The 12,824-nt window shown below is 42.3% G+C and overlaps 1 protein-coding gene across 4 annotated transcripts in view; it reads left to right on the top strand.

Annotated features, from left to right (window-relative positions):
• Positions 1-12,824, top strand: part of ubr2 (ubiquitin protein ligase E3 component n-recognin 2) — a 52,801-nt gene that overhangs the window by 10,091 nt on the left and 29,886 nt on the right. Inside the window, exons 2-12 of one of the 4 annotated variants that reach the window (XM_080449821.1) lie at positions 205-467; positions 841-919; positions 1,356-1,463; positions 3,309-3,439; positions 3,766-3,904; positions 4,826-4,888; positions 6,013-6,133; positions 7,992-8,017; positions 8,086-8,164; positions 8,969-9,057; positions 10,905-11,003. In XM_080449821.1, the coding sequence (XP_080305947.1) occupies positions 205-467; positions 841-919; positions 1,356-1,463; positions 3,309-3,439; positions 3,766-3,904; positions 4,826-4,888; positions 6,013-6,133; positions 7,992-8,017; positions 8,086-8,164; positions 8,969-9,057; positions 10,905-11,003 (1,197 nt within the window). Of the gene's footprint in view, positions 1-204; positions 468-840; positions 920-1,355; positions 1,464-3,308; positions 3,440-3,765; positions 3,905-4,825; positions 4,889-6,012; positions 6,134-7,918; positions 7,945-7,991; positions 8,018-8,059; positions 8,165-8,968; positions 9,058-10,703; positions 10,803-10,904; positions 11,004-12,824 lie in introns of all 4 variants that reach the window. The other 3 variants (XM_080449820.1, XM_080449819.1, XM_080449818.1) reach the window with 3 other exon arrangements.

Here is a 12,824-nt window from a genome sequence, read left to right as displayed (position 1 = left end):
TCTTCTCCACTAGTCCCTCCCTAACATTTGTCTAGTTTTTATTTGTTGACGAAATTGTCAATATATTTAGTCTCAGTTTTAGTCATCATAGCTTAGTTTTTATTTCGTTTTCGTCGACGAAAAGGTAGTCGACGAACATTTTTCTCCCCATTTTTACTCGACGAAATGAACACTGTTTTCCCCATCCCTGTTCCCTCTCTCCAGTCATGGCTCCTCCAGTCTCCAGACCTCTGCAGTCAGATCTATGGCCACCTGGCAGCGTACGTGCCCCGGATCTACTGCCTGGGCCCCAACCTCAACCCCCAGAGCGAGGACCTGCTGTCCCAGATGCTGCTGCTGGCCCCTCTGGAGTGGTTCCTGTGTGGAGAGGAGCCCGCCGTGGGCCTGGCCAAGCTGGAGGAGAACCAGTCGCCCTCGCACCTCTGTGGACACGTCTTCAAAGTGGGAGAGCCAACCTACTCCTGCAGGTTTGGTTTTGGCGCACAGCGGTGGTTCTCAAAACTTTTTCACGTCAAGGACCACCCAAAATTATATGTATTTGGCCGCGGGACCCCCATCTCAAAATATTTAATTTCAGGGACCCCCCAGAAGCAATTGGGGGTTCCTTGGCACAAAACAGTTTGAGAACTACTCATTTAGAAAGCATTTGTAGATTCGGCCTTAGGTCTTAATGGGTTAATCTCTCTTGCATTTTTTGTCTTTTGTTAGAAACGATGTTGCAACAAATTCATGTCTGAGTGTCAGACATGAGCCGTTTGTGTCATGTCGCAAGACAGGTGATGTTTATTTTATAAAGCTTTATATTTTCTTTATTTTCTGAAGTAATTTCTTGTCTTTCAGGGAGTGTGCGGCGGACCCAACTTGCGTCCTGTGCATGCAGTGTTTCCTGGGCAGCGTTCACAAAGAGCACCGCTACAGGGTAACACACACACACACACACACACACACACACACACACACACACACACACACACACACACACACACACACACACACACACACACACACACACACACACACACACACACACACACACACACACACACACACACACAGAGCCACAGACACAGAGAGAGAGAACTGTCATACACAGGTGTGTGTGTGTTCCTGACATAATGGGGACAGTTAAGTCCCAAGTAATTCAATTGCTCACAAATGTGGTCTACTGTATGACAGGAATATTGTCATTGGTGCCTAAGTCAGGTTTTCAATGACGGCCACTGTCTTTTGCAGGTGTGTTTGTGTGTGTGTGCGTGTTTGTGCACTTAACTGTACAAGTCATCTAGCCTGAATTGATGTCTAAACTCTTGTGTGTGTGTGTGTGTGTGTGTGTGTGTGTGTGTGTGTGTGTGTAGATGACTACGTCAGGTGGAGGAGGGTTCTGTGACTGTGGAGATGACGAGGCGTGGAAAAAGGCTCCTTCTTGTCAGAAACACCAGCCTAACATCACAGACTCACAGGAGGTAAACACTAGTACACTTACACTAACTAGTAACTCAGATGTTTCCAAAATTCCAAATTGTTCAACATTTTCCATTTTTGGGGGAAAATAGCAGATCTACAGGATCAGGTGTCACGTATCAAATCAAATCAAACTTTATTTATATAGCACATTTACAACAATCGAAATTGACCAAAGTGCTGTACATAAAGGATCAACAGAACAGGCCTGTGCGACAACATAGTCACAGGACATGCAAAAAATAAAAGCATATGAAACTAGATAAAGTGCTCCTCGGAGCACAGGTCTCCGCCAGGTAAGGTACGTTATTGTGGCCTCCTGGTGGCGCTATAATAGGCCAATGTGAAAAGGGTGCCATTTATTCTTAGGCCTTTCACGGCAATCTTTTGTTCCGAAAATGTGTTTTGCTAAATTAGACCTGCTGGTGGCGCTATAACAGGCCAATGTGAAAAGGGTGGCATTTCTTCCTCTGCCTAGAGGGAATGTGCGTGTGAAGTTTCACGGAAATCGCAAGCTGCGTTCATGATTTGAGGCATTTTGTTCAAAACGGACCAATCCTGCAAACTTTGGAAGCAAACCTTAGCCAATGAGGATGGAATATGGGAAATCGGACAGATCCGTGTTGATCACATGACTATAGAGATACTGTATACCAATTTGCATGACGTTTGGATAAAATCTGTAGGAGTGAAATAAAAAAATGGTTTTGCACAAATTCGCCTCCTGGTGGCGCTATAACAGGCCCATGTGAAAAATTTGAGGCAGAGGTTCTGAATTGGCAGGGAGTGAGTGTGCACAGTTTCGCAGCGACCGGGCCAACGGTGCCGTAGATTAGCTGCTAATGGACGGACAGGACACACGGACGGACGGACAGGGTGCAAAACATACTCTCTCGCCATGCCTTCCGGCCTGGCAGGGACAACTAGATAAGACAAAGACTCAAACAACATTAAAAGCTAGAGAAAAAAAAATTGTATTGAGTACAGATTTAAAAACCCCAATAGTCTGTGCACTTCTAATGGGAAGGGGTAAGCTGTTCCAGAGTGTGGGGGCAACAGCAGCAAAGGCACGGTCACCCCTGGTTTTGGGAACCTACAGAAGCAAATTGTCAGCAGACCTCAGAGCCCTAACTCGGGAGTAAGGTTCCACAAGTTCACCGAGATGTATAGAGTTAATGTGATTAAATTGAAGTAACTACACTTTAGAAACCTCCATCAGACTGCTAAACATGTAGGTCTGGTGAAGCCCCCCCCCCCCCTCGAGGACGTTGGACTATTCCACTTGATGGACGCTAGTAGCAAACATTTAAACACATAGGTTGCATATTAGTTATATTATTTTATCATGCTTTTAAGTTTTTTTCATGCTTTTAAGTAGTAGTTTTGAATGTAGTTTGTGTCTTTTATAGTGACCTAGGTATATATGTATTGACTGTATGGTGTCTTTTAACCACTGCACAAATGAACTTCCGAAAGGAAAATAAAGTTGTTTGAAGTTGAAGTTGAAGTAGAAAGTCAAGTGACTTTACAGGAATACAGGCCTAAAGTCGCTTATAATAAGCAGACTTGGCAACACTGCTGACTACCCATGATAATCACCTATCTGTCACCTATTTGAGTGTAACCAATCCTGAATAACTATGCAAGTGGTCACATATTTGTGTGTAACCAATCCTGACTAACCATGATCATGGTCACATATTTGTGTGTAACTAATCTGACTACGGTAACTATGGTCATGGTCACATATTTGTGTGTAACCAATCCCGAGTACCCATGATAATGGTCACATATTTGTGTGTAACCAATCCTGACTAACCATGATAATGGTCACATATGTGTTCCAGGACCCTCTGTCTCAGCTGTCAGATGACATGACGGCTCGCTGTCACAGCATGTTTTCTGTCATCCTCAAATACGCCGTGGACATGCTGACCTGGGACCAAGAAGACCAGCTTCCACTGGGACTGGAACCCCCGTACGACACACACACACACACACACACACACACACACACACACACACACACACACACACACACACACACACACACACACACTAGAGATACAGTAGGCGTTTGGATTTTTTTTGTTGTAAATATGTTTAGTATTGCGTGGTTAAATGCTCTCAAACGTACAATGTTGCTGTGAAATGTACAAGCCTTGAACACAGCAACCGTATCATATGTACCATATAGTCGCATTTTTTTGTAAATTGATGCCCTACTTTGTCAATTTGTAGTTACATCATATCGTTGCTGTCGGGCAGAAACTTATCTCCATATTTTGTATGTGTGTGTTGCAGAGAGCGGGCGGATACGTACTACTGCATGCTGTTTAACGATGAGGTTCACACCTATGAGCAGGTGATCTACACGCTGCAGAAGGCCGTCAGCTGCACTCAGAAAGAGGCCGTCAGCTTCGCCACCACCGTGGACAGAGATGTGAGTTCAGCACAAACTCCACAACTACAATTTTGTCGCTGTCGGCCAGAAACCTCTTATCTCCATATTTAAACTGTTTGTGTTTTTTTCGTAAATTAATGCCCCTACTTGATCTTACTGCATCGTCACACAAAAGTATAAAAATTTGCAGATCTGCAAGCTCAAAATGCTGCGCGGCGCAACGCGTTTTGAGCTTGGCGATCTGCTACTGTTTTGGATTTTGAATCCTGAAAAGTACACATTTTTGACCTTGAAAAACGATTTAGCTCTCTTATCCAGAGTGACTTACAATAAGCAAGATAAACAAATACATGGAATGCAGAGAGACAGTGTAGTGCCTCAGTAAATTAGGATCACAAGCAAACCAAGATCCTTGCATCAGTCTAAACAACGTACTTGTCACGATCTGCAGTTTCTTTAGCCTAATTTGGGTTTGCCCGGGCTATTATTTGCAGTTTCTTCAGCCTAATTGGAACTGTAACAAAATAATGGCCTGGTGCAGGCCGAGGGAAAAAAATTATAAAAGCCTGCTGCAAATAGCCGCCTGGTTCCTTTTCAGCGCCCGGGGTCATAATCGATTTTGCGTATTAAACGCCCCGGCTACTATTTGGAAATATACGGTAGTAACTATAGGATACCAGGTAAACAATGAACCTAGCATCTGTCTAATAACATGCTATCTACATTTTAAAAAAGTAACATTGTGGTCAAGAAAAAAGCAAGCCTTAACGCTTTAAACCCACCAGGCGCACAAGCATAAGCACGCGGACGCTGATGTTCTTCCGCTCAATGAATGCAGCCGTTCTCACCGGCCGCGCATGGACACTCCATTCGTGCACGCGAAGATTTTTTTCCCCCGCTTAACATGATTTAATATACTGTGTGTGTGTGTGTGTGTGTGTGTTTGTGTGTGTGTGTCAGGGGAGGAAGTCAGTTCGTTTTGGAGACTTCCAGTTCTGCGAACAGGCCAAGACAGTCATAGTGGTGAGTTGACTGTTAAACACTGTACAATACTGTAGCATATCAGAATCAGAATCAGAATCAGTTTTATTGTCACATCACAGGTTTACAAGGTAAAAAAGTGGGTGAAATTCTTTTTTGTACATCGTTCCCATCGCAACGTTAGTTTCCATAGAAAGAAGAGGGGGGGGGGAGAAGAAGAGGGTGGGGGGCAGGTGGGAAGGAGATCAAAACAAGAGAGCAACAGAAGGCCAGACAAGTTATCTACATATTTACAAATTACCTGAGATAATAAAAAAAAACTAAAAAAACTAAACTAAGGTGCCTGAGCATAGCAGCAATGTATTGTATACTGTGCATGTTATACTTATACTGTGCATGATAGACAATGGACGTTAAGGTGCTTAGAGGAAAAGGAGCACAATAAAAAAAAAAAAAAAAAAAAAGACCCATATACTGTGATTGATCATAGACTGTAAAAAAAAAAAATCATACTTTACCAGTTGCACGCTGGTATCGTGCACCGAAAAATAGCCCATCTACTGCTATTTTTGGGCTTTAGTGTCATGGTTAAAAATGGCATTCAAACTGGGAAGGCACCCGTGTCATTTTAGATTTTTGCGTTGGCTATTCAAAAATAGCAGATGTACAAGCTCACAGCACGTCACTTCGTGCCGCGCTGCGAGCTTGTACATCTGCTATTTTTGAACATTGTTGAAAAATCTTGAAAGTGTGCGAGAGTACTGATTTTGAAGGCATTTGTAGAATCGGCCTCAAATACAAACCTTTGTGGGGCGCCCGCTGCCGGTCTAGCGTTCCAGGCGCATTCCACATATAGGCTCCAACAGCGCATTGCGGGTTCAAGTCCCGATCTTTGCTGCTTGTCTCTCCCCGTCTCTCTCTCCCTGTTTCCTGTCCGTCTCTCCACTGTACATACTATCAATAAAGACAAAAACAAAAAAAGTGTCCCCAAATTTGGCTCATGTCAGGAACACACATACACCTGTGTATGACAGCTCTCTCTCTCTCTGTGTGTGTGTGTGTGTGTGTGTGTGTGTGTGTGTGTGTGTGTGTGTGTGTGTGTGTGTGTGTGTGTGTGTGTGTGTGTGTGTGTGTGTGTGTGTGTGTGTGTGTGTGTGTGTGTTTAGAGGAACACCAGTCGGCAGTCTAAACCTCTCAGGGTCCAGGTGATGCATTCCTCGGTGGTGGCTCATCAGTGCTTCGCTCTCAAAGCTCTCACCTGGCTAGGACACGTCATAGGGTACTCAGGTGAGTCCTAGATCAAAAAGACCAAAAACCCTCAGGAAACGTTGGTGTCTTTTTAAATAAACTTTTTGCATCGTGGCTAAGAGCTGTGCGGCCTCATCCTTTGTCAATACTTTTACCTGCCGTGGCCAGCACCTCATCAACATAGGTGTGCTCTCCCTCCTCTATGTTTGCCTAACGAGTCCTAGATCCTTACCTCCTCCTCTCCTAACTCCCTCTATTCTATGCCACTCTGTTCTGTTCTTTTCTATTCGTTGTACATTTTTGACAGCAAATTCAGTTTTTTTAATACAATTCCATGTAGTTTTTGTCAAATTTTAGTCATCTGAAATGTTTTAGTTTTAGTCAAGTTTAGTCTTTAGTCTTTTTTTACACCACGACCCCATATTATGAGGGAACTTTTTTTGCGACCTCATCAACCCCCCCCCCTAAATGTAACTCTGCGAGGGTACAGATGGAATTAAATGAAAAGTAAAGTACAAATACATGGACCCGTGGTCCATGTATTTGTACTACCCGCCCATAAGCATTTAGCCAAAATATGTTGTTAGAAGTTCTAGCAACATATTGCTTGAGACAGAGTTTATTGATCCAGCTCCCCGATTTTATCTTTGGCCACCGGCTGTGGCGTTCTTCTCTATCGCGGTAGCTGTTGGCAACTGGTCTGGTTGTCTTGTCTTTGAGAATGATCTCCCCACTCGCTCGGTAATGTTACATCGCAATCTAAATTTTACTCCGCGAGAGTACAGATGTAACCAAATGGACCCGTGGTCCACGTATTTGAACGTAAGTCTAAGTAAATCGTTTATGAACAGCTAAAATCTGTTCGTGTGCCTCAGCCTCTGCAAGGGCTTGTGTGTGTTGTCTTGTGCTGATGCTTGTTCTCGGTCGGTGTTGGAGGCGGAGCTGTGTGTGTATGCGGAGTGGCCGTCCTCTTCACGTTGGTCGTGACGACCTCACTTTTCCCCCCTTTTTTTTTACCGTTTCTTGCAACAAAAAAAAATAAGACGTTTTTGCTTGCCAATGCGTAACCGCAACGGCACCTTCCCGCGACCCCACTTTGGGTCGCGACCCATAGTTTGAGAACCGCTGGTCTAGTCTTTAGTTGATTAAATATCATGAGATTTTAGTCTGCTAAATATACAGTTGAGGCCGTGATGGCGTCGTAATGCCTGATTTATACTTAGCTGTGTGCCAAAAATAGCCGATTTTTGGAGCACGGCACCCAGCATAAAATGAACTGGATCTCTTCTCCACTCGTCCCTCCCTTACATGTTTGTCTAGTTTGTATTTGTTGCCAAAATTGACAATATATTTAGTCATAGTTTTAGTCGTCATAGCTTAGTTTTTATTTCGTTTTTATTTAGTTTTCGTCAGTGAAAAAAGGTCGTCGAAAGTTTTAGTCGTCGAAATTAACACTGCTTGTATTCTAAATGCCGAATAAATAATGGACCTTGATCTGAAAAGGGTTGAAAGCCACTGTGATACATACATACATATATACTATGTTCTACTGTGTTGTGTTGTTGCACAGTATCACATTGCCAGCAGCTCAGTGGCCTTGTGGTTAGAGTGTCCTCCTTAAAATTGGGAGGTCAGGGTTCGATTCCCTGGCCGGGTCATACCAAAGACTATACAAATGGGACCCAATGCCTCCCTGCTTGGCACGTGAATCAGCATCAAGGGGTTGGAATGGGGAGTCCCTGTGACATACTAGCCTCATGTCCAGGGGGGGGTGTACTGTATTTCATTGTGTTCGTACTAGTTAATACTCATCTGTGTTTGCAGATGCTCTGAGGAGGGTGCTGTGTCAGGTTGTAATACATAGTGTTACATTATATATTATTATATTATATTACAGATGCTCTGAGGAGGGTGCTGTGTCAGGTTGTAATACATAGTGTTACATTATATATTATTATATTACAGATGCTCTGAGGAGGGTGCTGTGCCAGGTTGGTCTACAGAGAGGACCTGAAGGAGAACAGTCTCTGGTCGACACTCTGATGCTGTGTGACTCCAAGATGTGGAAAGGTAACACCTCACTGACCGACCGACTGTTTACTGACTGTTTACTGACTGTTTTAGTGATTATTTCTGTACTTGAAGTCGAGCTGAAATGAAAACTAGAAAAATGTGCTCCTCAGAGCACAGGTCTCCGCCAAGGCAGGTAGCTTATTGTGTGTGGGCCAGCAAAGTTTCACTGCAATCGGACGCTGCGTTCATGATTTGACGATTTTGTTCAAAACGGGCCACTCCTGCAAACTTTTGAAGCCAATCTTAGCCAATCAGGATGGAATATGAAAAATCGGACAGATCCGTCATGATCACATAACTATAGAGATGATGTGTACCGATTGCCGTGATGTTTGGACAAAAGAGTAATATCCAAAAATGGGTTTTGCAAAAATCGGCCTCCTGGTGGCGCTATAACAGGCCGATGTCAAACATTCGGGCAGAGGTTCTTCCATAGACCTCCAGGCAGTGTGTGTGCACAGTTTCACACCGATCGGTCCAACTATGCCGTAGATTAGCTGTACACAAACAGACAGAAAGACAATTGCTAAAACATAGTCGCGGCCTGGCAGAGACAAAAATGAGTTTGTAACCCTTTTAGATGAAATGCTGGGTCATATTTTGCACATGTTGAACAATATAGCCAAAGAATAATAATCTTGCACACAAAGCTATGATACATTTAAGCTGCAGACACTAGAGGGCAGTGTTGTATGCAGTTAACCTCCGTGTGGAGCTTGGTTTTCCAAGTACAAATGAAACCGTCTTCCAATGTATTTGTGTGTTTGTGAATAACTTTGTTGTGTGTGTGTTTGTGTGTAGGAGCGAGGAATGTGTACCATCAGCTGCTAATGAGCAGCCTCCTCATGGATCTGAAATATAAGAAGCTGTTTGCCATCCAGTTCGCTAAAGTAAGAATTGTTGTATTTTTTGTAAATTTAAAGTGAAAAACTTTATTACACACACACACACACACACACACACACACACACTTTACCGTAAATAGCAGATCTACAAGCACACAGCGCCTCGCTGTGCGAGTCGTTGTGTGCTCGTAGATCTTCTATTTTCGACTAATGTGGTTAATGTAAAAGAAAAGTTCCAATCTCACAATGATTTGGCGTGTAGTAACTCTGAGGACCCCACCAAGGGGTCCCCTGCTGCAGACTTTATATCGTATCGTATAGTTTTCCTACCAGCCAGATTATTTACTCATCAAAGACTACTTTTACTAGAGTGGTAAATGATTTACTCATCCAAGACTACATTTACCACAGTGGTGCATGATTTACTCATCAAAGACTACATTTACCCTACATTTGGTTATTCTGGGTTCCTGTAGCAGTTTCCCCACTGCAAATGAATAGTAATACATAGTAGCCCAATTCTTTTTCTTAGGTTAATGGTTAATGAACCGCTACCGAGTTTCGGTTAACGGTTATGACAAGCATTCAAAATGGTCATCCAATAATTACTTTTATTTCTACAAATATGGAATGTGGCCACAATAAATTCCCCACAGGCCGGATTTGGCCCGCGGGCCGCTAGTTGAATATATAGGCTATATAGGGTAAGAAATTAACTTTGTTCCACTTTATTCCACTTAAATTATTTTCGAGGGTGTTTTTTTTTTTGCTTTTCAGGGGCACTGAAAACAAATTATGAATATGTTTATTAAACATAATTTTCACTGAAAATTCAACTCAGTTAACGACCTTAAATGGTTAACTTAATTCATTTTCTATATTAAAGGTAGGGTAAGTGATTTGCTTTGGTTAAAATAAGTGTTAAATAGCTCTATATTCTGATAGTACTCATTGCTATAGAGTGTTTGTTCAGTATTAGGAGTCTCCTTGTCTCTCCACCTCTTTATTAAACAGAAAATGCATTTTCGTTTCAGTTTCAGTTTCATTTCCAATTTTATCCAACCAGGACAGAGAACTCAATCAGGATATAGATTAAACAAGTGACATTGGAAGTGATGACACTAAGAAATGAGCAGGCAAAATTGGAACTGGAACACTATAAAAAATAAAGCTTAAAAATGGGTACTTTCTCCTGATTGGCTGAGATTTTGACACCTACCGAAAAATGTATTTTCTGTTTATTAAAGAGCTGGAGAGACAGGGAGACATCTGTTACTGAAAAAACACTCTATAGCAATGATTACTATCATAATATAGTATTTTAACCTTTTAACAAAATACTTTTTGTTTTAACCAAAAAATATCACTTACCCTACCTTTAAGTCCACATCCCAGTTCAAGAGGATGAGGCATGTTGCTCTAATGGATTCAGTGGATTTTGGGTGAAATGTTCCTATTAAGTTGTGGGAGCAAGGGGTTTGACCTCTGACCTGACCCAGAGGGCAAAGGTCAACCTCTTCCACCTGCTGCTCCTGTCTTGTCTTGTCTGTCTGTTTGTCTGTGTGTTTTGTCTTGTCTCTCCTTCTGTCTCTCTGTCTGTTGTCCTGGATGTCTGTCTCTATGTGTCTATATGTATGTCTGTCTGTCATCCTCCTGTCTGTCTGTCTGTCTGCATGTCTGTCTGTGTGTAGAACTACAGGCATCTGCAGACAGACTTCATGGAGGACGACCACGAGAGGCTGGTGTCGGTCACGTCTCTGTCTGTCCAACTCTTTACTGTCCCCACCGTGGTGAGTACTGTCTGTCTGCAGCGCTTCCTGCTCCGCCCACACACACGCCTGTCTCTCTCTCTGTCTGTCTGTCTCTCTCTCTGTCCACTGGTCCTCTGGTAGAACTATGAGCGCTTGCAGAGTGACTATGTGAAGGACGATCATGATAGAGAGCACAGCATCACCGACCTGTCCGTCCAAATATTCACTGTCCCCTCGCTGGTGAGTACACTGTGTGTGTGTGTGTGTGTGTGTGTGTGGGTGTGTGGCTATACTTCTGAGGAGCAAATGTCCCCACAGATATAGTAGAATATGAGAAATAGACGTTGCGTGAGGAACGTGTCCTCACAAGAGAAACGGGTTGTTTTATGGTTGGAAAAACATATGTTTTAGAGAATTATTAGTTATTAAGGTTAGGTTTAGAATCAGGCATTTAGAAGTTTAGGGATTAGAGTTATGCCAGATTTTTTTTTTAACGCATGGTGGTGCTTGTTTCCATTGTGGTCCATTGTACTCAAGTCATCGTCGTGACATACAATACATTGCTTATCAGCAAACAACACTAAAAGCAGCAATTACATTAACAGAAAATAATTGGGGTGGGAAGGGGGCAGAGGATGTCATGCAGGTTTTGTGTCTCTGGGGGCAAGCTAGTGGCGGACCAATTTATCTAAGTCCAATTATATTTGGATAACAGCTGTGTTTTTTAGGTCTGATTTAAATCTGGCTCAGGGAACTGAGAAGTTTCATGTCTGGCACACTGGCACCAAAAAGTGGCAATGCCTGGTAGGGCATGCCACAATGTAGCAGAATGCACTTTTCCCCACATGTTTGCTGAATTTAACCCATTAAAACCGGGAATGCATCTGTGTAACCACTTACACCATTATTTTATACTTTGGCTATTCAAAAATAGCAGATATACAAAACATTTTGAGATGGGGGTCCGCGGCCAAATACATATCTAAAAATGTTTTCTAAATCCTAACAGTATGTTGCTATATCAGTGGTGCTCTGACTTTTCCATGTCAAGGACCCCTAAAATTATATGTATTTGGTTGCAGACCGCCATCTCAAAATATTTTGTTCCAGGGACCCCCGAAGCAAATATTGGAGTAAAGGCTGGGTATCCCTTGCTGGGAAAAACTAAATAATTGTAGATTTTTAAATAAAAATGTATTGATTCTTTAGAATGTCTGACTAGCCTAATATTGTATTGTAGAACGTCTAATATCCTACATATTGTACGGTAGAACGTCTAATAGCATACAGTACATATTGTATTGTAGAATGTCTAATATCCTACATATTGTATTGTAGAACGTCTAATAACCCACATATTGTATTGTAGAATGTCTAATAGCCTACATATTGTATTGTAGAACGTCTAATAACCCACATATTGTATTGTAGAATGTCTAATATCCTACATATTGTATTGTAGAATGTCTAATATCCTACATATTGTATTGTAGAACGTCTAATAACCCACATATTGTATTGTAGAACGTCTAATAACCCACATATTGTATTGTAGAATGTCTAATATCCTACATATTTTATTGTAGAACGTCTAATAACCTACATATTGTATTGTAGAATGTCTAATAGCCTACATATTGTATTGTAGAACGTCTAATAACCCACATATTGTATTGTAGAATGTCTAATAGCCTTCATATTGTATTGTAGAATGTCTAATAGCCTAGATATTAGAAAATACTGTGCCAATCAATGCGCCTTATCCCTTCGCATCACGTCCTGCTGCTCTATCATCATTCAGCTGATGAAATGGTTGCTTGCAACAGTCCTTAATGGCCTTATTTGCTGCATGTGTGCCATTGCTACTAGCACAAAGGACTCCCTTGCATCAGGGGAGGACGAATCTGTCGCTTGGTGTGCTTCATCTGCCCCTCTCCACATGGTGAAGGGGTGAGAGCAGGGTTGCCATGTCCACTTATTATATGCAACTTTGGGCTCGTTTTTCTGTGTAGTTGCTTGAAAATATTGGTTAGTTGCGGGTTGCGGCTTTTTGGGCTTGTT

This window comes from Gymnoscopelus braueri, assembly GCF_963280865.1.
Source record: "Gymnoscopelus braueri genome assembly, chromosome: 14".
Lineage (NCBI taxonomy): Eukaryota > Metazoa > Chordata > Actinopteri > Myctophiformes > Myctophidae > Gymnoscopelus > Gymnoscopelus braueri.
Note: the sequence above shows the minus strand (reverse complement) of the source record. Positions and strands in the feature narration are given on the sequence as shown.